At 39.8% G+C, this 27,916-nt stretch overlaps 1 protein-coding gene across 1 annotated transcript in view; it reads right to left on the reverse strand.

Moving 5' to 3' along the window:
• The window catches only part of grin2da (glutamate receptor, ionotropic, N-methyl D-aspartate 2D, a), a 53,312-nt gene extending 26,655 nt beyond the window's left edge, over positions 1 to 26,657 (reverse strand). The window contains 6 exon segments of the mRNA XM_053638126.1: positions 2,510 to 2,663; positions 9,078 to 9,223; positions 11,423 to 11,457; positions 15,024 to 15,229; positions 15,664 to 15,778; positions 26,593 to 26,657. Coding sequence (XP_053494101.1) covers positions 2,510 to 2,663; positions 9,078 to 9,223; positions 11,423 to 11,457; positions 15,024 to 15,229; positions 15,664 to 15,778; positions 26,593 to 26,636 — 700 coding nt within the window. The 5' untranslated portion in view covers positions 26,637 to 26,657.
• Positions 26,658 to 27,916: the final 1,259 nt, after the last annotated feature.

The raw sequence follows: 27,916 nt of genomic DNA on the forward strand, positions 1-27,916 counted from the left end.
CCCCTTCCTGTTGTTCCCCTGGATTAGCCAAGGTGTTCCGGTATCCTATACCGGATTATATTCCTAAAGTGCCTACATCGGCTGCCCACCCTGTGGAGTTGCAGGCTTTCTGCCCTCCTCCATTCCCCACACCGGAACAAGAGTGAATGCACCTGCTGTGTCCAGTAAGGGCTCTCTGTACTTACGTCCACCGCTCCGGCCAGTGGTGTAAGTTGGAGCAGCTGCTGGTCTGCTTTGGTGGTGACAGTAGAGGTGATGCTGTGTCAAAGAAGCACATCTCTAATTGAATAGTGGAAATAATCTCTATTGCTTATGAGGCGCACGGTCTCGCTAAGCCTCTGGGCATAAGGGCTCATTTCACTAGGGCGGCCGCCTCCGCGAAGGCTTTGTCCAATGGGGTATCCTTACAGGATGTGTGTGCTGCTGCAGGGTGGTCTACGCCACACACATTCATTCATTTTTACAGCCTGGATATTCATTCTACCCGGGCTCGAGTGTCATGCAGTGACCCTCGGGCTTGGGTGTTTTTGAACAGGCTATATGGTATGATGGAGTGGGTATTCTTGTTCCCATAGTGTTATGCTAAACGCAACGTTGAAGTTCCCTTTGAAAGGGAACGTCTGGGTTACGCATTTAACCCTGTTCCCTGAGAAGGGAACGAGATGTTGCGTAGCTTTGTCATACCAGGGCAGGCCTGTGAATTGAATCTTCGCTTCAGATAACAGACCCTGATGGCGCGGTTCACAGGTGCCATATTTATATCACGCGACGCGCTTAATTGCCACATCACCTGATCATGGCAGGCCTATAAATAGGCATGATTTTACACAAGCTTCAGAAGCTGGTCACGTGCAAGAGGCACTCCCATAGTGTTATGCTAAACGCAATTTCTCGTTCCCTTCTCAGGAAACAGGGTTACATGCGTAACCCAGATGTTTTCCTTTGTTTTTCCCCCTTTGGCTGGTATCTTAAAGAGCATGACATACAGGGTCCCCCACAAGTGGTTGTGAGCACCTGTCCATACTGATTGCCTGAACATAAAAAAGGTGGTTTGTGATGAGCTCCAAGGATATGCTCCATATGGGGGTAATCAAGGAGTCCCACACTGAATGGTCAAGCTCTTTCGTCCTTGTGCCAAAGGTAGATGGTGTGGTCAGGTTCTGTGTGAACTTCAACACTGTGCCTAAATTTGATGTTTATTCAATGTCACACACTGATGAACTGCTCAATCAGTTAGGCATTGCTCGTTTTTATTTGACACTGGATTTGACTAAGGTATTTTGACTTTAGTGTCAGGTTTGTCACTCCATTTGGTTTACACTAATTTGTCACCCTCTCTTTCGGTTTGTTCCCAGCCATATTTCAATGACTCATGGATAAAATCCTTCACCTTCATGCTGCATATCTGGATGTCATTCAGTGGTGGCTCGTCAATAGGGGCCAGTGGGTCAGAGCGCTACCATTTATGTCAACCATTCAACTAATATTAAAGTCTATATTCACAGCTCTACACATTTTAAATTCATTTAATAGTTGAAATACTAACTACCTCTTTTGAGTGACCAACGATTTAATTTTTTTTGTTATTTGACAGATTTAAACCAATTTTCCATTATTGTTCATGTTTCTAGATGTTACCCAATCTCGGGGCAGAGCATGCACTGCCCCACTTGGCTTCCATAGAGTTATTATTACACCTAGTGGTCAAAAATAGGAACTGCATCAGGCACTAATAGAGTTCCATACTGGAAAGATTTGCCTTGCCTCATGCACACAGTGGAGGAGGAGGAGCAGACACAACAGTTAATAAAAAGGCTTGTCAGATTGGGCTAGTTTAAAAAAGATCTTGTTTTATAGCAAATCTGAATTAAATCAAATAAATTCCATACAAAATGTAAGTCCAAACAGTAGGTCTCTGATGTACAGAACAATTTCTATTGTAAGATATATTGCAAACATTGGGAGATAAAGAGAGGGATAATAGAGTGGGTAATGTGCACACCTCAGAAATAAGTTTACACAGATATATTAAAATGGCAGGTTTTAGTAATGTACTGTAAAAATGAATCCAAGATAAATCATGTCAGATCGTTTTCCACTTTTAATGTGATAGCAACCAACAAAATTCAAGTGAAAAGCAAACAGAAACATTTCAGGGAAAAAAAAAAACGTATAATAACCTAGTTTTGTTCAAAGTAACTTACAAGGAAGACAAAGTACAATTTAAGCTGTGCAGCTTAGTGTCCAACATGTTTCTTGTGGCAGGAGTGGGATTTGATTTCAGAATCTTCTTGCCACTATTATACAACCTCAATCTCTAAGCTACAGGCACAATAAACAGGCAGCAAAATAGGGAATAAGGAAATAAATAGGGAAAAAAGTGGAAAATAAAATGTTTTTGATTAGGCTGTTTACTTACTTTTTTATTCCACACCAATTCAGACAATTCTGTATTGAGCTCTACAGTTTAGAAGGTACTGTATCAGAAACCAAGATCACAATGACTCACCCAGGAAAGCAGATGGAGAGACGGTGCCATTGCTCCGAGAAACCATAACGCTGATGCCAGTCTCCACAAAGGGAACTGAGAATTCAACAACTTCTGACCTCTCTTCATTGATAGTTAGTGAGCCAATGGCCATGTCTGCTCGTTGGGACACCACCTGGTAAGCAATAAGATCAAGTCAACACCTTTCCAACCATCACCACACTTGACAAGTTACAACAATAAATGGAGATTAAATGCTGTTTAGAAATGTAAGATTATTACTGAAAGCAAATAAACCAGTCACCATCAAAGGAGCATCTGTAAAATATGAAGACTTTGACTTATTCTTCATTTTTTAAAAAGTATCAAAGAAAGCATAAGATTCTCGACTGGTACCATATTTAATATAGTAGTACCACCCACACTGTACTTTGATTAACTTATTTTTTTTTTAAAAAAAAGCTTTTATTCACCTATCTTTTTTATTTTATCTATCTCCTACAACTCTGTAATTCTAATAATTTTGAAAGGAACTGTTACTCACATATCAATTGGGTGACTGCAGGTCTTGGCTTAAAATAATTAAAATAAAAAAAATTGTCCTGACTGCTCCTATGGCTGTCTGACTTCCACCCAAAATACACGAGTATGTTGCAATTAACAATATCATAATACATATCACGTGTTGCATCCTGCATTCTAGTTTTTATTTTCAACCATGCAGCCCAGGCCTAGCTACCGTACTGGTAAAAGCTGCATGGGATGTATCCTGCACCAAGATGGATCCAAGGATTTATTGGGATAGATGGTTTCATGTAGGAAGATGAAACAGGCAGAGGTCAGGCGATCTACAGACAACAACAGGGATAATCCAAAATACACAAACTAGGGAAGAGAACAAGGTCTAGAACTGGAAAATCACAACTTGGAAAAAAATGGTCCAGTGGCGTCAGGTGGGCAAACACTGAACATTACTTTGCACAGGACAAAGACACAAGGGGTATTTAAATATACAAACAAACTCATCAAAGTGAAAAACAGAAATATGTGCAAGCAACAAGGACACATGGGGGAGATCACCAATAACTACAGGACATACAGTATCTCACAAAAGTGAGTACACCCCTCACATTATTGTAAATATTTGATTATAACTTTTCATGTGACAACACTGAAGAAATGACACTTTGCTACAATGTAAAGTAGTGAGTGTACAGCTTGTATAACAGTGTAAATTTGCTGTCCCCTTAAAATAACTCAACCCACAGCCATTAATGTCTAAACCTCTGGCAACAAAAGTGAGTACACCCCTAAGTGAAAATGTCCAAATTGGGCCCAAAGTGTCAATATTTTGTGTGGCCACCATTATTTTCCAGCACTGCCTTAACCCTCTTGGGCATGGAGTTCACCAGAGCTTCACAGGTTGCCACTGGAGTCCTCTTCCACTCCTCCATGACAACATCATGGAGCTGGTGGATGTTAGAGACCTTGTGCTCCTCCACCTTCCGTTTGAGGATGCCCCACAGATGCTCAATAGGGTTTAGGTCTGGAAACATGCTCGGCCAGTCCATCACCTTCACCCTCAGCTTCTTTAGCAATGCAGTGGTCATCTTGGAGCTGTGTTTGGGGTCATTATCATGCTGGAATACTGCATACTGATCATGTGCTGCTTCAGTATGTCACAGTAAACTGTAGCTCCCCAGTGCCGGCAGCACTCATGCAGCCCCAGACCATGACACTCCCACCACCATGCTTGACTGTAGGCAAGACACACTTGTCTTTGTACTCCTCACCTGGTTGCCGCCACACACGCTTGACACCATCTGAACCAAATAAGTTTATCTTGGTCTCATCAGACCACAGGACATGGTTCCAGTAATCCATGTCCTTAGTCTGCTTGTCTTCAGTAAACTGTTTGTGGGCTTTCTTGTGCATCATCTTTAGAAGAGGCTTCCTTCTGGGACGACAGCCATGCAGACCAATTTGAGGCAGTGTGCAGCATATGGTCTGAGCACTGACAGGCTGACCCCCCCACCCCTTCAACCTCTGCAGCAATGCTGGCAGGACTCATATGTCTATTTCCCAAAGACAACCTCTGGATATGACCTAGAGCACGTGCACTCAACTTCTTTGGTCGACCATGGCGAGGCCTGTTCTGAGTGGAACCTGTCCTGTTAAACCGCTGTATGGTCTTGGCCACCGTGCTGCAGCTCAGTGTCAGGGTCTTGGCAATCTTCTTATAGCCTAGGCCATCTTTATGTAGAGCAACAATTCTTTTTTTCAGATCCTCTGAGAGTTCTTTGCTATGAGGTGCCATGTTGAACTTCCAGTGACCAGTATGAGGGAGTGTGAGAGCGATGACACCAAATTTAACACACCTGTTCCCCATTCACACCTGAGACCTTGTAACACTAACAAGTCACATAACACCGGGGAGGGAAAATGGCTAATTGGGCCCAATTTTGATATTTTCACTTAGGGGTGTACTCACTTTTGTTGCCAGTGGTTTAGACATTAATGGCTGTGTCTTGAGTTATTTTGAGGGGACAGCAAATTTACACTGTTACACAAGCTGTACACTCACTACTTTACATTGTAGCAAAGTCTCATTTCTTCAGTGTTGTCACATGAAAAGATATAATCAAATATTTACAAAAATATGAGGGGTGTACTCACTTTTGTGAGATACTGTAGGTGGAGATAGGGCATAAAACACATGGCAAAGTAAACAAAACATGACAGCACGGATGTGCGCACCATGCTGCTGATGGCTGTTATGTGTGCTGAGCACTTCTGCAAGGGGGAAATCCCTGACAGGTGGCTGATGTTCAAATTTGTTCCATATATGTGACTAAATGTTTGAAGGTGCAATTGACTGCTCACCATTGCCAACCAGACACATTTACCTGCACTCATTGGAGCCATACCTGCAACTAAAGTGTCCATACCACCCATAAGAATGTCAGGTATCATTCACTCTATTGGTATTTGCTATTTCACCAGCATATAAAATGGTAGAAACCTGGCAGAAAAATGGCCAAAAACACTTTCCTTAAAAACATGCATCATATGACACTATTAACTACAGAAAACACCTAAGTCTCAGCCTTCCACCTTCCAAGTCCATCTGGCTGGAATTGAGTTCTTCACAAAGTTCTGGTTCCATCACTCTGAGTTCTATTAGAAGCTGATTATCTAACACAACAAAAGAACTCCAACCCAAGTTCTCAGAGTTCTCCCCATTACAGGTCTGTATTCATTACCCATGCCACTATAAGGTGTGAAGTGCACTTGTAAAATTATGTAGTACTACACCAACTTTGGACATTGAAGTGCATTCTGAATGGCTATTACTTTTAACACCTAATAAAGGGGACCCTTCAGAGGCTTTACTGTAGATGGCATAAGCTACAGTATAATAGCTAACTAGGTAGATGTAATTTTTATCAAGCTAGCTAGAGAAAAATTTACCTGAGTTACAATGCTGACGATCTATAAAAGGACGCATTCCAACCTGATCACACACAAAATTCATAGGATTTCTAAAGTGAGTGTAATGTTATTAATAATAATAATAATAATAATAATAATAATAATTCCTTAGATTTATATAGCACTTTTTTAGGCACTCAAAGCAGTTTACATGGGGGAAATCTCCTCATTCACCACCAGTGTGTAGCATCCACCTGGATGATGCAACGGCAGCCATAGTGCACCTGAATGCCCACCAAACACCAGCTATTGGTGGAGAGGAGAGTGATGTAGCCAATTCAGGGATGGAGATTATTAGGGGGCCATGATAGATAAGGGCCAATGGGGGAAATTTGCCAGGTTTATACCCCTACTCTTTACAAGAAGTGTCCTGGGATTTTTAATGACCACAGAGAGTCAGGACCGTAGTTTAATGTCTCACATTATAGTGTCCCTGTCACTATACTGGGGCATTCGAGTATAGTGGGGTTCGAGGGGGTGAGCACCCCCTGCTGGCCTCCCTAATACCACTTCCAGAAGCAACCTTAGTTTTCCCCAGGAGTTCTCCCATCCAGGTACTGGCCAGGCTCAACCTTGCTTAGCTTCAGTGGAAAACCAGGCAAAAGCTACAGGCTGATGGGGCTCTGGATGAACCTGGCATTTCATGAAATCTACTGGATTTCATGCAAACAAAGTCAGAACTCTATTACTGCTAGCACAGTAGCACAGTCAAACTGTGATCATGTAATCTAAACTCATGGAGGTTTAGATTCAAAATGTGATATTTAGTGTCACATCTTAAATGCAATCATTAGAAATTAATTTATATACAAATGATACATTTTGTAAATAATTAAAAATATATATATTTTCATACATTTGTGACACCAGGGAAGCTTGTTTCTATGGGTATAGAGGCATCTTTCAATTTACAGTATTTTAATTTTTGTGAAATTTTGTTAAATGTGAAATGTTCCAGCTTATTCCCCAGTGTAATGGTTTATTTATCATTGTATTCATATACTGTCAAAACCCGAACATGTTTCACCATAAATGGACATTCTTAATAATGGGGTAATTTTTCCTAAATGTTCCTAATTGGATCAGTGTAAAGTGGTACTACTTGCCATGTGAGTACTGACCTGTCATCTTTCTGACAGTTTACTGCATATGACCTTGCCTTGACTTATGGCGTATCCTTGGAATATTCAATGTTGGATACTGGATATTTGTCTGACTCTGATGTGCAGTGACCTGTTCACATTTTTTTGTTATACTAGCTGTTGTAATAAACCTCTAACATATGGATGCCCACCACCTGTCTGGCTTCCTTGTTACAAATACTGTAGCTTAATATTTATAAAGGAATCTGCTTCATTTATACAGTGAGGGAAAAAAGTATTTGATCCCCTGCTGATTTTGTACGTTTGCCCACTGACAAAGAAATGATCAGTCTATAATTTTAATGGTAGTTGTATTTGAACAGTGAGAGACAGAATAACAACAAAAAAATCCAGAAAAACGCATGTCAAAAATTTTATAAATTAATTTGCATTTTAATGAGGGAAAAAAGTATTTGACCCCCTCTCAATCAGAAAGATTTCTGGCTCCCAGGTGTCTTTTATACAGGTAACGAGCTGAGATTAGGAGCACACTCTTAAAAGGAGTGCTCCTAATATCAGTTTGTTACCTGTATAAAAGACACCTGTCCACAGAAGCAATCAATCAGTCATATTCCAAACTCTCCACCATGGCCAAGACCAAAGAGCTCTCCAAGGATGTCAGGGACAAGACTGTAGACCTACACAAGTCTGGAATGGGCTACAAGACCATTGCCAAGCATACTGGTGAGAAGGGGACAACAGTTGGTGCGATTATTCGCAAATGGAAGAAGCACAAAAGAACTGTCAATCTCCCTCGGCCTGGGGCTCCATGCAAGATCTCACCTCGTGGAGTTGCATTGATCATGAGAACAGTGAGGAATCAGCCCAGAACTACACGGGAGGATCTTGTCAATGATCTCAAGGCAGCTGGGACCATAGTCACCAAGAAAACAATTGGTAACACACTACGCCGTGAAGGACTGAAATCCTGCAGCGCGCGCAAGGTCCGCTGCTCAAGAAAACACATATACATGCCCGTCTGAAGTTTGCCAATGAACATCTGAATGATTCTGAGGACAACTGGGTGAAAGCGTTGAGGTCAGATGAGACCAAAATGGAGCTCTTTGGCATCAACTCAACTCGCCGTGTTTGGAGGAGGAGGAATGCTGCCTATGACCCCTGGAACACCATCCCCACCGTCAAACATGGAGGTGGAAACATTATGCTTTGGGGTTTTTTTTCTGCTAAGGGGACAGGACAACTTCACCGCATCAAAGGGACGATGGACGGGGCCATGTACCGTCAAATCTTGGGTGAAAACCTCCTTCCCTCAGCCAGGGCATTGAAAATGGGTCGTGGATGGATATTCCAGCATGACAATGACCCAAAACACATGGCCAAGGCAACAAAGGAGTGGCTCGGGAAGAACCACATTAAGGTCCTGGAGTGACCTAGGCAGTCTCCAGACCTTAATCCCATAGAAAATCTGTGGAGAGAGCTGAAGGTTCGAGTTGCCAAACGTCAGCCTCGAAACCTTAATGATTTGGAGAAGATCTGCAAAGACGAGTGGGACAAAATCCCTCCTGAGATGTGTGCAAACCTGGTGGCCAACTACAAGAAACGTCTGACCTCTGTGATTGCCAACAAGGGTTTTTAAACCAAGTACTAAGTCATGTTTTGCAGAGGGGTCAAATACTTATTTCCCTCATTAAAATGCAAATCAATTTATAACATTTTTGATGTGCGTTTTTCTGGATTTTTTTGTTGTTATTCTGTCTCTCACTGTTCAAATAAATCTACCATTAAAGTTATAGACTGATCATTTCTTTGTCAGTGGGTAAACATACAAAATCAGCAGGGGATCAAATACTTTTTTCCCTCACTGTAAGTTGCTTTAGAGAAAAGTGTTTGCCCAGATGTAAATTTGATGAGACCTTTGTGGTTTCTTGCTTTTGTGAACACACCTAGTAGCTTAATTATTAAACATTAAAAAGACTAAGATATAAAGGCCTCACCTCCCCAACCATCCCGTTCCACTCTCCATCTATGTTCTTCCCATGCCTGCCATTTGTCACCAGGTAGAGGTCATAGGTGAAACCTACAATTTTGGCCAGTCGCTTGAGGACATCAATGCAGAAACCTTTGCAGCAATGCTTCATTGAGTGTATGCCTTCCAACACCACACTGTAGTTGAAGAGAAAGAGTGAGAGGAGCTTTATTCAAATTAGAGTAAAAAAAATATGAGAGAGAAAGAACACAGACTACAGAATCATGTACAGCACAATAAACCTAAATTGCTGATATTGAAGCTACATCCTGAAGCTACACTGAAACTACATCTCATGCCTGAGCACTGTGGGTAGAAGGAGTGAATAAGGAAGGCAGACTCAGAACAGGAAAGCAGGAAGCATCTTGCATACGAATATCAATATCAAAAAAGTGACAAGACTGTGTCTCTTTGTTTGTAGACATTCCAAAAGAAATGAATCACTTCCATGTACAGAGACTGCATAGCTAATGGACTCTCGTATATTGTCAGTTCTTCATTTAAAACATTTTTGGTTTTTGGATTTATTTGAAAACAACAAAGAGACATAAAGATTAGATTTTTTTTAAGCCATTGAATATTTAATAATGAAACTTAAACACAATTGAATTCCTATACTTGAAATATATATCTTTGAAAATGATTTATATACATATATATATATATATATATATATATATATATATATACATATACATATATATATATATATATATATATATATATATATATATATATATATATATATATATATATTTATATGGTGTATAGAGCACTGAGACATAATACCACAGAAAAACTCTTTGGTAAGAAAGATTTTTCATTCTTTTTGTGCTATTTATAATCATACTGCACGAGAGAATTAAGACTTGGTGTTTAGTTACGTATGGCTTTCGTGTCCATGAACCATAGTTAGAAAACATGCATTTAGGCAATTTGCAAGCAATTGTTTTAGCTTGTTTAACTTGATGAAAGAGGACCTTTGTAACACTTCTGCTAACCAATGATGACCCAACTTACTACAGTAATTCTAAAGGAATATTGATGTCTACAATAGTATTACAAGTCATAATATTAGCATATATAAGAATTCTATCTTTCTTCTTATGAGGTTTAATCACACATTTAAGTGAACTACAGTACTGTGCAATAGTCTTAGGCACATGCAAAGGAATGCTGTAGCGCAAAGATGCCTTCAAGTATAATGAAATTAAATGTTTCTACTTTTAAAAAATACTATAAAGAGCAGTAAACAGCAGTAAATGAAACAAAGTCGATATATGGTGTGATGAACATTTGCTTTAAAAAAAACTGTATTAGTAGTCTCAGGTATAATTTGTGTAGATTTATAAGAAACGCTGGTTAGCTGGTTTTACTGAGCATCTTGCAGTACCAGCCACAGTTCTTCTCGAGACTTTGACGTTCGCACTTGCTTCTTATTTTTTCAGCAAAACCCAGCAGCCTTCATTGTGGGGTTTTTTATGTCTGAAAAGTGGTCTCTTACATAATATACTGACATACAAACATTTAAATTTATATTTCTTTACTGACATACAAACATTTTTCTGTAATATTTAATTTTGTGCTGGAAAACTAATGTTTGGAAATCTAAAATGCTTTTTGTACTGATTCTATAATGTAGACGTCATAAAATAAAAATCTATAACAAATTTTGTACAACAAATAAGACTTTTGCACAGTACTGTATTTCAAATACATCTGTATGAATTATCCAGCTTCCATCTGTTATTTTTTGTTCAATTTGCTTTTCCAACATGTGAAATGTATTAGTTTCTGCCTTCTTCACAAGCATCACAGCAGCGAAAGGGAAGAGTTGCCGCTCTACAGCTCCAGGGTCATCAACAGACTCATGGGACTCATTCCTATGATTACCCTTTTTGAAATAAGCCTCATGATTCTTTCAGACAATGAACAGCTTGAACAATGTAAAGCTAGCTAATAATGAATGCTATTATGTGTTATTTATAATATGCTTGTGCCCATGTTCAGAAAAAAATTAGTCAAGTCAAGAATAATGTTCTAGAATGTACAACCTTGCTTGAAAAATTATTTTGAGATAATTTGTTGCACAGATATTCTACTGCATTGTTACAATATTCTATATATGTAGTTACTAGATACTATAAGATACTGTGGGATTATTTTCTATTTTTTCATGATCGTGTTAATAGATATTCATTTAAGATCAACTTGATGTAATGCGATTTCTGTACGCGTCTTTGTTCATTCATGATGCACAGATGTCTGTTCCTTGGGTTCCTTTGTCTTTGCTTTAGTTTTTTGCTTATCTTAGCCTTGGGCATTATCTGTATGGTCTAGAGTGTGTCCTCTTGCATGTACACATCAGTATAAAAGCAGACTGTCTAATATAGAATATAGAACACCCAAACTGTTTCATGCATGCAATAAAGCATCTATTTTTATTATTTTATTATTATTTATTGGCTCTTTGTGTCCTGATTATTCAGTCATCTTACTTCTGATGAAACCGCAGTATTTTTATAGCCATCCAAAAAGATTTACAACAATACTATATATTAATTTTAGAATATATTAAGATATACCAGGGAAAAAAATACTTTGATCTTGGCAATGCTATTTCACACTTGATGAGAGTCTGGATGCACCAATGAATAAAAAAAAAAAACATTAAGGAAATATGTACGCCTAACATATGTATATTAGCTTACTTTGACCATTTTTGTCATGCTTGATTTCCTATTGTAAAAGATAAAACAATTAAATCTAACTTGGATTACTGAGTTCTTAGATTATTAAAAAGGGGTGTGAAATTTGCAGATGTAAAGGGACTTTCAAATCCATTAAGGTTTAAAAAATGCATGTGTGTTACTGCCTACAGAGACCCTCTCTTAGCACAGACACAGTGATGAGACAGTAGTCTTGTTCAATATCTTGCAACCCAGTTTCATGGATGTTCACTATTCACCTCCTCTTCAACATAATTACATGTTTTTACATGTAAGTGGATAGTAAACTGTGTTGACATTCATCCAAATCCATTATATATAGTAACATTACTCTATCAAGGGAGGACAAATCACTAATCCCATGGCAAGCAGATTACCTGATAAGCAGCAATTTACCTGAGGTAAATGTTATAATAATGTCTATAATGTCATCCATTCAAACATTTAAAAACTTTTGCCTGACGTCATCTGTACAGAGTGTATAAGCACTTTTCTCTGTTTTGACAAAGATAAGATGATCCAGGGGCATCACGGACATTTCAGTAGCCAATATCCGATTACAAACAGAATTGAGTAGATTTATATATGTTTCGCGATGGCATGTAGCTATCCAACAACTTGAGCAAAACCTGGCATTCACTGTTTGAGGAAATCACATAGCTAACAAGATTTCAACATCTTTAGACAGATTTACTGCTTTTTCTACAGCATTTGTTTGGCCAACAAGATTTAGCCAACAAGATTTAGCCAAGATCTTAGCCAACAAGATTTTTATAGGCAGACAGCCAAGGCAAGGTTAGAAACTAAATAAAAATATTTCCACATCATTTTAGCAACATACAGTTATGGCTTCTTAATGTTGAGATGTCAAGATATGTTACAGGCAAAAAAAAAAGGAAATTTTTCATTATTATTGGACATGCCAAAATTAAACCAGAGTAACATCCAGTGGGTTTTCCAAGATGTGTTTATAACAGAAAACTACACACACTTGTGATTCCTGTGTAATTTTTTATACCTTCCTCATTGACCTTCTACGAAACATCCCTTTTTCAGGAGACTGTATTTTAAAGATAATAAGCTTTACAGATCTTTATGGAAATTGTTTAAACAATGTTTTTTCATGCTTGTTCAATGAACCATGAACAATTATTGCACTTGCACCTGTGGAACAGTACTTAGAACACTAACAGTTTACAGGGGGAAGGCAATTAAGGGCACAGTTACAATAACTTCGGACATTAAAGAGACCTTTCTACTGACTCTGAAAACACTAGAAGAAAGAGGCTGACTTTAGGGTGCCTGCTCACCTGTGTGAAAATGCCATGTGGAGGCATGAGCACTGCAGATGTGGCCAGAGTAATAAACTGCAATGTCTGTAATGTAAGATGCCTAAGACAATGCTACAGGGAGACAGTAAGGACAGCTGATCGTCCTTGCAGTGGAAAATTATATGTAACCATGTGTCCAGACATGATCAAAAACTTGCAAATGCCTTGGTGGAAGAGTGGGGGAACATCTCAAAAGAACTTACAAACCTGGTGCAGTCCATGAGGATGAGATGCACTGTAGTACTTAAAGCAGCTGGTAGACACACCAGATACTGACTGTTACTTTTGATATTGACCCCCCCTTTGTTCAGTGACTCATTATTCCATTTCTCTGTGTGTGTATTATATATATATATATATATATATATATATATATATATATATATATGTATAATGTTGCTCCAAAATGTGTACATATCTTTCTGCATTAACGGTGCCCTCATAGATGTGCAAGTTACCCATGCCACGGGCACTGACACACCCCATACCATGACAGATGCTGCCTTTTGGACTTGATGTTGATAACAGCTTGGAAGTTCCTTTTCCTCTTTGGCCCGGAGAACACGACGGCTGTTTTGTCCAAAACCTATTTGAAATGTTGACTCATCGGACCATAAAACACGATTCTGCTGTGTGGGTCTCAGATGAGACCGAGCCCAGAGAAATCAGCGGCGCTTCTGGACAGTCCTGATTTACGGCTTCTGCTTTGCATAGTAAAGCCTTAACATCTGTGGATGCAGCGGCAAATGGTGTTGACTGACAAAGGTTTACCAAAGTGTTCCCGAGCCCATGTCAGGATTCGTTGAATCTTTTAATTATATTGTGCACTATAAAAGGTGAAATGCTTAAACTCCTACCAATTTGTCTTTGGAGAATGTTGTTCTCAAAGTTGAATTATTCGCTGACACATCTGTTGGCAAATTGGGGAGCCTCAACCCATGCTTGCTCTTGAAGGACTAGGCCTTTATTGGAGGCTCCTTATATCTGATTTCATAACACCTTCTTATTTCAACTTGATAACAAGTTAGCACTATTAGTCCTAAATTGCCCCTGTCCCAACTTTTTTGGAACATGTTGCATGAATCAATTTCAAAATAAACATTTATCTTCAAAAAACTATGCAGTTGGTCAAATACAAGTCAAAGTACATTTACAAATCAATCCTCTTTGTTTTTATTAGCATTTTCCATACTCTCCCAACTTCTTCGGAATTGGGGATGCGTGTATATATACATACATACATACACGTGTATGTGTGTGTTTGTGTATGTGTGTGTAACATCAGCAAATCTCTAAATCAAACTGTGATTGATAAAACAATAAGTGATATACACTATATGTTATATCCTATAATGCACAATTGTGTAGGATCAATGTAAGGTGAATATGATTTATTTGTTTGTTAAGAAGTCACAAATTTATGGTGTGTTTTACGAATTTATATTAGAAAAACACATTTTACTACTGTCTAGTACCAGTAGATCAAGATGTATGGCTTAATAAATCTGGAAGACATTTCATCAGTCACCAGAAAGTATTGCTCCCTATGTGTCTTCTGTGTGTCTGTGTGTGTGTGTGTGTGTGTGCGTGTGTGTGTATATGTGTATATATATATATATGTGTGTGTGTGTGTGTGTGTGTTGAATCCATGAAACTCATTCATTTCCCATGACATTAAAGTCTTTTTTAAAGTTATAACAAGACCTTTTTCCTTGACTTACTACAACTATAAATGTCCTAAATTACTGGATAGAAAAACAGTAATAAAAACTGTCGCCATTTCCGCATTGTGCTTGTAAAATGTAAAATTCTAATTCATATAAACAGGGCATAGAGGTTAAGCAAGTCTCTGACCTGGTGTTGAGGGGTAGACGGCACGGCACAGAGTCACGAATACATGAGCCAGTTCCAGGGTCGGCTGGCTCGACGATGACAAAGGGCCTCTCCTCCAGAGTGACCACACGCAGGTGTTGACTGTCATCGAGTGGTTTGAGGAATGGACCATAACGCGACCAGGGTGGGTAACGCAGACGCAGCACGCCATTCTCCCACCAGCCCACCTACATTACGCCAAATGTTACTTGTACGTTATTAAAACACTTTTCATCAGCCTATTAGTGATAATGCTATTCATTGTGGAGGTAATCAATCAAGGACTTGATATGAATTCTGATGGACTTGATCAATATTTGTATAGCAACTACTTTGGATGGGGTTCTGTTTTCATGCCAATGTAAATGTGAATTGCTGGTTAACAATGCTGTATTAATTGAGTTATTTCCTATTTTTCTTGGATGCATTCCAAATTTTATCTTAAACTTCTAAGTAAATAACATTAAGTTTCAATTGTTTCAATTAATAACTGACTGAAAGAATGATTGAATAAATGACTGAGTAAAAGATTAATAAAATATTGAGTGACTGTCTGACTGAATGAATCAATAGATGAATGAATGAATGAATGAATGATACATCACCAAGGCTTTGGCCTCACCTCCTCCCATCCCCGACCTGCAGTGTATGAGATAACATCCACTAGTGGATTGGCTAAATAGCCATCGACATTAAAGGAGTAGTCTCGTCCCGACAGAGTGATGTTACTGAAGTACCTGAAAGAGGAACGAAAGAGAGAGGAGATGAGAAAGAGGGGGGGAATGAAAGAGTGAGCAAAGAAATAAATTACAGAGAAGGGTGATAAAGAATTGGAAAGTGGAGAACAGAGAGACGATGAGGGAGAGTGTGAGCCAGCAGAGATAAAGAGAGTGAGAGAGATGAATTCTATTATTTCTCTCTCCACATGGGATAGAGTGTGTGTGTGTGTGTGTGTGTGTGTGTGTGTGTGTGCTTTGCACTGAATGCTTCAGGGTCTTTTATATAAATTATCTCTATATACCCAAAAAGTGAACAAAAAAGACCAGCATATTCTTGGCACTCAATGAATATGAGAGCATGAATTAGGTGGCAAATAAAGGGCATCAAGAGCTGATTAAGAATTAGTAGGAAGGGAATGAATGAATGAATGAATGAATGAATGAATGAACAACTCAGTCAATAAAGGGACCAGATGTGAAAATTTACCCATTTGTAAACAAACGCAGGCTTTTCTGTAAGATTAGATTTTAGTAGACATAACTATGACATCTAAAGTAGTTATACAGTATAATTAACATTATTCTATTCTGGATTTGGAAGATTCATCCATCCATTTTCTGTACTGCTTATACTACACAGGGTTGCATGGAGCCTGGAGCCCATCCCAGGGAACTCGGGGTGCAAGGTTAGGGACACCCTGGATGGGGCACCAATCCACTGCAGGGCAAAAAAGCACACAAACTCACACACTATGGACAATTTAGAAATGCCAGTTAGCCTACAATACAATACATGTGCTAACCACTAAGCCACCATACCTCATATAGCTAGCAAGCTCAGTGGTGACAAGTTAATCTGGCAATGCAGTCTAGGAAAGCTAACTATGTAGCTGGCTTTGTATGCAACAGAACGTTTTGGAAATATTTTGTTACAGCACTGAAAAAATATAAAAGCAAGGACTAGATTAATTAAAGGTTAAATCATTATTAACTAATTAATTTAGCAAGCTGAGATACTAGGAAAATCCATCCATCTTCTATACCACTTATCTTACTGGATCGCGGGGAACCTGAAGCCTATCCCAGGGAGCATGGGGCACAAGGCGAGGAACACCCTGGACAGGGTGCCAATCCATCGCAGGGCACAATCACATACACATTCACACACCCATTCATACACTACGGACACTTTGGACATGCCAATCAGACTACCATGCAGGTCTTTGGACTGGGGGAGGAAACCCCCGCAGCATGGGGAGAACATGCAAACTCCACACATACAGGGCAGCAGCAAGAATCAAACCCCCAACCCTGGAGGTGTGAGGCGAACGTGCTAACCACTAAGCCCTGATACATTTTACCAAGCTTTCAACAGCATGGTACACTCAGCATATACTCAGTGCCTGAGCATGATGCCGCCCTCTGTGGCTACTACAGAATGGAGAACTGGTAAACGTGACCGATGGTTAAGATCTGAGGCTTGCCAAGAATACAGTGCCAAAAATGGTCAGGGAGTCATGGGATGACCATTGAATGTTAGAAGGGGAGGACTTAGGGGTAATAATACATTATATTTTTTTTATCTCTGCATCAGAAATGATTTAACTTTTCATCATATTATGGTACCAGAGTCTAGCTCCACCTGCCATTTACTTAACACCAAAGGTGCCAGGGCTCCACTCCCATATGCTCCCACCCAATTTAACTCCTGCGTATACTGTGATTAAAAATACCGTGAAATCACAATTCTACCATTTCTACCATACATTTCTAGTTTTGTAAGAAAGAGAATTTGTCAACAATACTTTGGCTCTCCCTTCTTCTCTTTCAAAACCCAAGTCAAACCACACATCTTCTCATAGTAGTATAACATTATCTCAACCAATCCACCTCCATCAGTTTACCCTGTACTGTATTAGCCATTGATTACCTCATTATTTCATCAAAAGAACATGCTTGTTTTCTAATATTAATGCTAGATAGCTTAAATGTCAGACATTTCAGTTTGTATGGATTGTTTTACCATGGTTATGAGAAAGGCACTATCCAAGTTCTTTATACACAATGATTGTGCAATCAAACTAAGACCTAAATACAGATGCATGTAAGGGATGGAACACAACAGGAATGGAAAATTCATGTTTATTACACATTTTAAATAATTCATCAACACTACTGCCTCATTTTCAGTATTCCACTGGTTAGAGCTCTTAGGATGCGTCTGAGATTTTTCTCACTGAGTCGCTATGACAACAAGCCCTTTAAGCTGTGCTGAAATGCAGAGAATGAGCAACTTGGGATGCCACTAAATAAAATATTTTAAAAAAAAGAAGAAGAAATGCTTCTCTATTTCCAACCACAAATGGGAGCTGTCTCCCTCACCTACAATTTGTCTTAGGTTTATTAAAATATTAATTTTTTTGTGAATTGTCCACATTTTTAGCAACATGGCCTCCTTCTTTAAATTTATTCCACCCTACTGTATTATGGATTTTTGGTCCTGTTTTAATGAGATTTGTCACTTGGATCAAATTTTGCATGGGATCTTGGATCTTGAATGGCACTTGATATGTTATCCATAGTTTATGAGAGTCTCTGTTAAGTTATTATATTGATATTCAGCATACTGGTCAGGACAAGTAGTGAAGTAATCTGGTGTTTCAATGCCCAGTTAATGGGATGCAACCAATTACTACCAGTGATATTCTTTAAATGTTGTAGAGGTCACACATTTCCCTGTAAATAATTGATTAAATTGCATCATCTCTTTAATGTATATACACACATACACACAGATATATATACACACACACACACACACACACAAACACACACACAATTTGTGTGTTTTACAGATTGTAAAATCATCACATCAATACCTCAATCATGGTATGCATATCTTACCGCTTATATCTTACTTCTCTTGTTCTCATGCAGTTCAAATCAAAAGAATCTGAAGACTGACAGTGTCTACGTCCCTCTTCTTGTCTTTTCCTCTCTGACTCTCTCACCCCCTGCAATGTTGTCATAGCGACACAACCAGTGACATTACATGTGTTCTGCTAATGCCTTACAGTGCAGTGTGAGCAAACAACACTGAGGAATTTCTATCCAAATATGGACATCTCTCATCAAGACAAATGTACAGTGAAGAATGCAATACAAGGGCAAAAAAGCAAAAGCACTATAAGGAGATCATAAGTGTGGTACCAGAGGATAGTAAGAAGCAACATGAAACACATTCTCCGAAGCACTCTCATAAGTCACGGTTCATCTTTGAATCTCAACTGTTGTGTCTTCACAAGAAACACCTAACAACATTAAATAAGACCTTAAAGCTCAGAAATGCAGCTTCAAACATGACTTTAACACTTCACAAAAAGTACAAGGGAGAATATACTTGTTTGAACAAGAATCAGGAGCTGTCCAGACAAATGGCAATTGGTTGAGAATTAAAGGATGGATGGAAAGGTCCATCTCTGACCATTATGTGGGTGTCTGTATATTTGCGCAGTTGACTGTTTGGCCTTAGTGTCACGTAAAGGAGGCACAGACAGAAGCAAGTGCAAGTTAGATATTTTAATCCAAAAACAACAAGTCCAAAGGATAAGGCAGAAGACAATAATCATGAACATGCAGAGGTCAGGCGATCAGGCAAACAGCATAAACAGGGCAGGCAAAGAGAAAAAGTCATAAAGGTAAGCAAAGTCAAAACACCAGAATAAACAGACACAATATAAGGCTTGGTAACGACAGAGACAAGGCAATTGAGCGTATACTTCGCAAGGATTGTTTGTTTGAACAGTCTCTTTTAAATTTTGGAGTGAATGTGTGTGAGATTGGAAACAGGCGTGTGTGATTAGATCTCTGGAGAAGGTGAACGTGTGTGTGTGTGTGTGTGTGTGTGTGTGTGAAGTGTGGTCCTCTTCGGCCATGTCTGTAGTTGTTGGTGTATTCTGGGAAATGGAGTTGCTGGTTTGCTGTGATATGACACTTAGCCTGTAAAATTTATTATATCATTTGAATAGAGACCTATCACACTCAGCTGAGCAAAATGGGCATGGCTAACACAAAACAAAAGTGACAAAGTGATAGTGTGGGAAACAGCAGAAAGCAGACATTGATGACAGAGGGGCAGAAAACGCAAAGATGGAGCCACAGAGGGCAAAGTTGACAGCATTCATTTCAGAATTAGTTTGGAGATTTGGAGGTTCCCTGGTGGACTAGTGGCTAGTATGTGGCGCTCTCATCCCCGCGGTCCGATTCGCGGTCAGGGAACCAATCCCAGTCACTGGAGGGCTGCATGAGCCAGTGCACTCTCAGTGCCAGTCCCAACCCTGGAAAATGCAGAGGGTTGGGTGAGGATGGGCATCTGGCGTAAAACTTGTGCCAGAATTAAAATATAAAGACGAGTGATCTGCTGTGGCAACCCTAAACGGGAGCAGCCAAAAGAGATGGGAAAAAAAGTTTGGCAATTTGGAGACAGCAGCATCTCTATCACCATCACACTGTTGTGTGAGAGACAGAGATTTTTAAAAAAGACTCAGTGGCTCAGTGCTGCATCAATATTACGGTTAATAGTTGTTTATCTTATGTGTGCATATTAATAGCAGCTCGTTGCTCTTTCATCATCGAATTAGTCTGTGTGTATGGATATACAAAAAGTTCTTCAAAGAGCATTTTCAATTGGAAATGAAGCTATATTATCAGTGTGTACAAAACTGCACACTACCATTATTTCTGCAGCCTGAGGCTATCAAGCCTTTGATTGCAACTGAAGTAGTGAGTGAATGAGAAAGCACCTGTTCAAGCTTGCATACTGTCATTAAAAATGTGTGGCTAATGGAGTGGTATCACAAAAAAAAGAGCAGGTTTAAATCTTAACTATTGAATCCCAAGTTTATTGTTATGCTGCTCCTGTCACTTTGGGATTTTTTGTTTGTTTTTGTTCTTGTCTTATACAGAGGCCCTGTAATTGTAATGTAAGATGGAGGCATGGTATTTTGTCCCACTATACACAGGCTGATTACAAAAATTTTTTTACATTTATTGCCAATATTTTTCTTTACAGTACTGATATCATTTTTGGGTGCAACAGCCACCAGATTGAGTTTAGTGCAAAGCAGAACGGTTGTAGCAATTCGTCAAATATTACGAACATTTCGAGAGTGGCCCACCTTTGTGCTTGTCTATTTAACAGTTTTAATCAAGCTAATCAAAACTGGCTCAGTTGTTGACAATTAGAGAGGTGACAGTAGTCGACCATGAACAGTTAAATTGGTCGACTCCCACAGTTACCGTGTTTCCACTAGTGTTACAGTGGTGTAGTGTCAAATGTATTAACGTTTTTTTTTCTGTTTTTCGAATCAACCTACAGTATATGTCTGTGTGAGTGTGTGTGTCTGTGTGCGTTCTGCATCTGATGTTGCTGGTCGGCTGCTGTTTTATAAAACATGCTCCTCTTGTAGTGGAAATGAGAGTGCATTTGCATGCATGATGACACATCTGAGACAGCTAGGGGGAGAAGCACTTGTCTGTTGACAGTATGTGATATTTCCCAGCACATTCTCTCACTGTAACCAATTACCTTATTTGTATGCAAAGTGACAACGAACGTGTGCCCCTTTTAGAGTTGCCTGTGGGGAAAGATGTAGGGAGGAGACACAATTCAAATCTGATAAGAGGAGAGACCATGGAAGAGGCCAAGAAAGAGAAAAAGAGAGAAAATGCAAGGATGAGACAGAAAGAGATAAGATCAAAATCATGCAGCAGTAAGGAGGAGAGGAGGGCAGAGGGCACTGGATGAAAGAAGAAAAAGATTTTTAAAAACAGATGTACATGGTAGGACTAGGAAGACAAACCAATGATTGGTAGAGGAGTAACAAGTGAGACAGAATGACAGTGACTGTGACAAAGACCAAGATAGAGACTTTTGTGATCATAGTGCACATGCCAAAACAAACCATACAATTGGCATATTGTATCTTTGGAATCCTGTTTGAATGAATACAAGAGGTGTGGAGGTGTGGTTACATGTGCTGTTGAAATATCCAATCAGATCAGCTCTTCTGTGTAGCAAGTGGGGCATGGTATACCATGGGTCTGCACTTGAAGGGAAGTGTTTACGGAGGATGTACTGGGGCAATGACTGATGTAGCACACCTGAACCCTGTTGTCCCAAGTATATTTATGTGACCTCAAGCTCTCTCTTTCTCTCTCTTTCCCTTTACTCACAGTAAACTGAGCGTGTGTGTGTCTGTGGCAAGTGAGCTTGAAGGGTCTGCAGTGTTCTCCAAGTGCCATACTGCAGATGTTGTTGCTTTGGTTTTGAAACCAAGGAGCTGCTCAGAGAGCAATGTAATGTAGACATTGAACAGAGTCCTCTTGCCCAAATCATCCTGTCACTCGTCCACCTGCAGGAGCAGGAGCACCTCTTCTCCGTCTGCAGAATCAACAGAATGAGATGTACACCAAGATTGCATAAGTGCAGGTTGCGGATTGAGCCCTCCTCAGGAGCTTTATCACCTCTTCCTGCGTCTTTGCTGATGAGCTTCCTTGCTTTGACACCCCAGGACAATGTTGAAGCATACCTTGATATTCCTTGAGGCATACCAGGGTAGCCCAGCTAGAGGCTTGCAATCTGCTGCCTGAGGGCTAGTTGGACTACCCCACAAAGAAAAGAGAAATACTAGCACAGGTCTGGTGCTCCAAGGGGAGGGGATTGCCCAGCAGATGCTAGAAGGAGGTGGGTCAGATCCTCCAGTTCTCTGCAGTCCCAATAGACATGCCATGAGCCCACTCCTGTTCCCCTAATGCAGAAGTGACATAAAGAATTCTAGTCAGTACTCCACGAGGTTAATCCCCACCTTTCCTAGACAGTAATTTTGGGAATGGATTGGCATGGGTTTGTTCAGTTAGCAGTTAGACTATGTGGATCCCAACAAGTAGAGTGGTCTAAGGTGTGCTTGGCCTTAGCAGTGGACACATTTCATAGTATCTTTTGTGTCTGTGACTAAGTGATGGCAAGCAACTGCTCACTTTCACCTTGCAGATGAAGATGCATTCCCCCACTCTCCTCACACCTCTCGACAAGTTGAGGTTGCACAACTTTCCCCTCTCCTTACTTAAAAAAAATAATAAAAAATTATTAATAACAATCTGTACAGACTCTGGACACTCAAAGAGGAGAAACTGTGGTCCGACTGTTGGCCCCAAAAAAGTGCCAGGCATCTGCCAGGCACCTCAAATGTGCCAGTGTGCCCTTGTTGAGATCCCCTTCAAAAGAATTGGTATGGATTTCACCGAGCCATTACATCAGTCAGCACAAGTGTATTGCTTATTCACATTATATCACATAAATTATTAAGGAGTAGTTGCTGGATATAATTCAAGAAAGCTGAGAGGATGGTCCAACACCGAGTAAAAGGTCAGTCCATCCTGGACCTGAGAGAAAAACAACACACTAGACTACTCATCACTCATCAATTTTTTAGGCCCAGTCCATTGAGACAATTTGCACTGGGAAATAAAGTCCTCATATTACTCACCACCTCTAGCTCAAAATTACTCATCAAGTGGCAAGGAACCTTCAAGGTCATATGATGTGTCAGGGAGGGTGACTATGAGGTATTACGAATGGACAGGAGAAGCACATGGCAGACCTACCACCTCAATCTCCTGAAACAGTGGCGCAAGGCTGTCCCTGTTGCTCTGGAGATGGCAAAAAGGTGAAATGGGACTGGAGTTTTCCAAAACATCAAATCCCTCTAATCCCACAGGATCTGACGTGAGTATAGTAGGCAATAATTTTACTTTTACATGCATGCGTGTGTGTTCTGCCACCCTCAAAATGCTCGCTTCTTCCCCCTCTCCAGGACTGAGCCGCTAAAAAAGTGAACGGTTGTTGCGTCCGCATTTAGACCACTCTAGCATATGGCAAGACTTGTGACCTCATTATACATGATTTAAACTAATTATTAAAACTACATGTATTCATTAACATTTAACAGTAACAGAAGAATGTCACCGAATGTAGCAAAGTAAAAGTACATTTCTGTGATTAAAAGTATTTTTTTCCAAAAAAGTTACTCAAATGAATGTAATAAAGTAAATGTTGTGCGTCACTACCCAACTCTGCATTGGATCTCTCACCATCCCAGAGAGCAGAGATTGCCCACATGCAAGATGAATTTTCAGATGTATTTTCTTACCTGAGTGGGTGCACTGATATCATAGAACACCACAAAGAGACACCCTCCAACACGCTGTACACAACCCATTCAGTTTCAATTCAGTTTTAGTTCAGCATGCTTTTAACAATGGAAATTTTCACAAAGCAGCTGTACAGAAATCCGATCATAGCTGATGGTGGCAAAGAAAAACTCCCTTAGAGAACACAAGAAATAAACCTTGCAAGGCACCAGGCTCAAAATGGATAGGCACCAGACTCAAAACCCATCCACTTGATACCGGGAATATAAATCATTACAATATATGAAAGAAAAGTGGTAGATATGAGTAGTAGAGGAATCTAAGAGTGACTGGAATACACTCATTGTTCTTGTGCCCAAGACAGACAGTTCAGAGCATTTCTGTGTGGACTTCCACAAGGCAACAGAGTTGCAAAATTTGATGCCTATCTAACGCTGCATATTGACAAGCTCTTGGATAGGCACAGCTCATTTTTATATTTAACCCTGAAATTGTCTATGGGCTTTTGGGAGATTCATTTATCACCAAGTCCAAGGGAAAATGGCTTTCTTCAGCCTGTTTACACAAACGTGTCAATCTTCCTTTCTGACTTTTCATAGTGTTGGCTATATTTCCATGGACTGGGTATTATGGCCCTACAGTGTATATGGCCTTCTATTTTATATGACATAATAATCTATAACCACCTGCAACATCAAATGCAGCATATGAGTGCAGTTAGAAAGTAATTGGTATGAACCAGCCTCACCCTACAGAATGTACAATAGGACTGGTGGAATTATGGTATCCGGGCTTCCACTTGGGTCGTGGGCAGGTGCATCTCCAGCATTTTACGATGCTGCAAATTATATTTGCATCAGTATGAAAATAGAGCCCCTAGCTTGTCAAATCCAACTGAGGCCTGGCATGTTTCATGTCAAATAGAGGAGAGATAGAGATAGAGGAATCTTTCCATAACCTTCCTTCAATCAGTTCAGCATTTTCTGGTGACACATTGAAAAGGATGGCTTTTAAAACAGATTTGTTTATGGTTCTTCAGTTTAGAACTGACTGAAGTTGTTCCACGGAAGCTTCCTCCATTAAAAGTCATGTTGATCCACTTATAGCATTTTATTATATAGTTTAGTCTTTTGCCCACCATCCCACAACTTGAGATGATGTCCCGCATTTAACTCAAATTTGAACGTGGCGTGTCTCGAACACCGGTTTGTGAATGGGGGGCGGCTCCACGCCACGTTCAAATTTGAGTTAAATGCGGGACATCATCTCAAGTTGTGGGATGGTGGGCAAAAGACTAAACTGCTGTGCATTACAACACAAAGCGGAATGTCTGGACACCGTACCGTTCTAATTTGAGTTAAATGCGGGACATCATCTCAAGTCATAGAAGGTGAGTGGTAAGTATAGCACATCTGCAGGGAATTATACTAATGAATGTTGTGCTACTACTGTGTAGACATATATGGTTCTAGAGTGCAATTAATAGATATGACTCATAATTTTCCCAGAAAATTCAATTAAAATGAGAACATCTCCAGAACTATATTTTTGCTTTCTTTTTCAGCTATAGTATGAACACCTACTGGTGTTCATAACACTAAGAGACAGGTACAAAAGGGTCTCTGGGGGGGAAAAAAACTATTTCAGGTGCACTTTAAAGCACTGTTTGACAAAGAATGCTGTCACACTACTCTTATTATTTAGCAATGCTACGGAAGGTTTTAAGTGTCTTCCACGATCAAATCCTCAGCTAGAATCCATAGCTGACCAAATTTCAACATATTGTTTCTACAATTTAGCATTGTGGCACTTGTAATATTGTTAATGGTTCCATGAAAGAAAGAAAGGATTGAAGTTTCATCCCCATCAAATGAAAGGCCAGAATCCACAAATGATCAAAAATCAACATGTTTTTCCTACAACTGTGCATTGTGGTAGCTCCATGATAGGATTGTAATTCAGCCTCAATTACAAGTCAGTATAAACATAAATATAAAAGCCATTTTAAATCATGAACTACATTAGTTAGCTGTTAATAAAATAGTGATAGTTTGAAATTGTTCTGAAATTTCCCATGTTACTCATAACTTGATAAATATTACATATGGTAGAAGTTCCCATATTGACCGATATATTCCATTAAACAGATTTTATATTTCATAATTTCATTATTCCTTCAGAAGCCAGTTCTGACTTCCTCTCATGACAGACCTACTTTATTTTGTATTTAAGTTGGGTAATATTAGTTAACATGTAATCGGCAGAAAAAAGGAAAATATATTCCTGAATTCGTTCAACTCTTCCCTTAGAGTATAATTCTGAATTCTAAGGTTGCTAGATATGGAAAATGCCATAATATTGTTCTAAAATCATCAACTAGTGATCACATTTTTAAATTAATTGAATCTTGTGAATCAGAGCCATGAAAACACAAACGTGAGAACACTACCAGTGTATTCTGGACACAATCCTAAAAAATATAGTTATTGCGGTGGCATGTGGGATTAAATGTGATACTTTTGGCAGACATAATAACCTGATGGACTGAAAACTGTGATATTTGGTTTTGATATATCAAACCCATATAAAGGACATTCATAAACCATCTTATGCCATTTTACCTGATTCTGTCAGGCACCTTCTGTGTCTGGTTGCCATCAGTCATGCAGTTCCCGGCAAAGCCTGTCCCTCTTGCTCCACCATAATCTCTTCTTAGTGCCATGGCTCCATGCGTCAGAATAGACACACCTTTAGCAATGCGACGACGTGGCTCGTCTCGCCATCCTTGAGGCCGCACAGTAAAGAAAGCCTTAGGCAGACCTTCCACTCCAAGTCCAGAAAGGGCTGGGCCCACAGCAAACCACATGTGTGAAGGAGTAGCCTGGCCTGAGAGCCATGCTGCCCTAAAAATCTGCTCTGCCTCTTCATGTGAGCAGTACAGGAGCCGCACCTATTAAAGGAAATAAAAAGAGTGGCATGGCAATTGCAGTGTTATGGATGTGATATTTGAACTTACTCATACTGACTTACAATATGTCTACAGTGCATCCGGAAAGTATTCACAGCGCTTCATTTTTTCCACATTTTGTTATGTTACAGCCTTATTCCAAAATGGATTAAATTCATTATTTTCCTCAAAATTTTACAAACAGTACCCCATAATGACAACGTGAAATAAGTTTGTTTGAAATCTTTGCAAATTTATTAAAAATAAAAAACAAAAAAAGCACATGTACATAAGTATTCACAGCCTTTGCCATGACACTCAAAACTGAGCTCAGGTGCATCCTGTTTCCACTGATCATCCTTGAGATGTTTCTACAACTTGATTGGAGTCCACCTGTGGTAAAGTCAGTTGATTGGACATGATTTGGAAAGGCACACACCTGTCTATATAAGGTCCCACAGTTAACAACGTATGTCAGAGCACAAACCAAGCCATGATGTCCAAGGAATTGTCTGTAGACCTCTGAGACAGGATTGTATCGAGGCACAGATCTGGGGAAGGGTACAGAAACATTTCTGCAGCATTGAAGGTCCCAGTGAGCACAGTGGCCTCCATCATCCGTAAATGGAAGAAGTTTGTAACCAGCCGGCCTCTTCCTAGAGCTGGCTGCTCGGTCAAACTGAGCGATTGGGGGAGAAGGGCCTCAGTCAGGGAGGTCACCAAAAACCCGATGGTCACTCTGACAGAGCTCCAGCGTATCTCTGTGGATAGAGGAGAACCTTCCATAAGAACAACCATCTCTGCAGCACTCCACCAATCAGGCCTGTATGGTAGAGTGGTCAGATGGAAGCCACAGCCCGCCTGGAGTTTGCCAAAAGGCGCCTGAAGGGCTCTCAGACCATGAGAAACAAAATTCTCTGGTCTGATGAAACAAAGATTGAACTCTTTGGCCTGAATGGCAAGCGTCAGGTCTGGAGGAAACGAGGCACCACTCATCA

Source organism: Ictalurus furcatus, chromosome 12 (assembly GCF_023375685.1).
Source record: "Ictalurus furcatus strain D&B chromosome 12, Billie_1.0, whole genome shotgun sequence".
Lineage (NCBI taxonomy): Eukaryota > Metazoa > Chordata > Actinopteri > Siluriformes > Ictaluridae > Ictalurus > Ictalurus furcatus.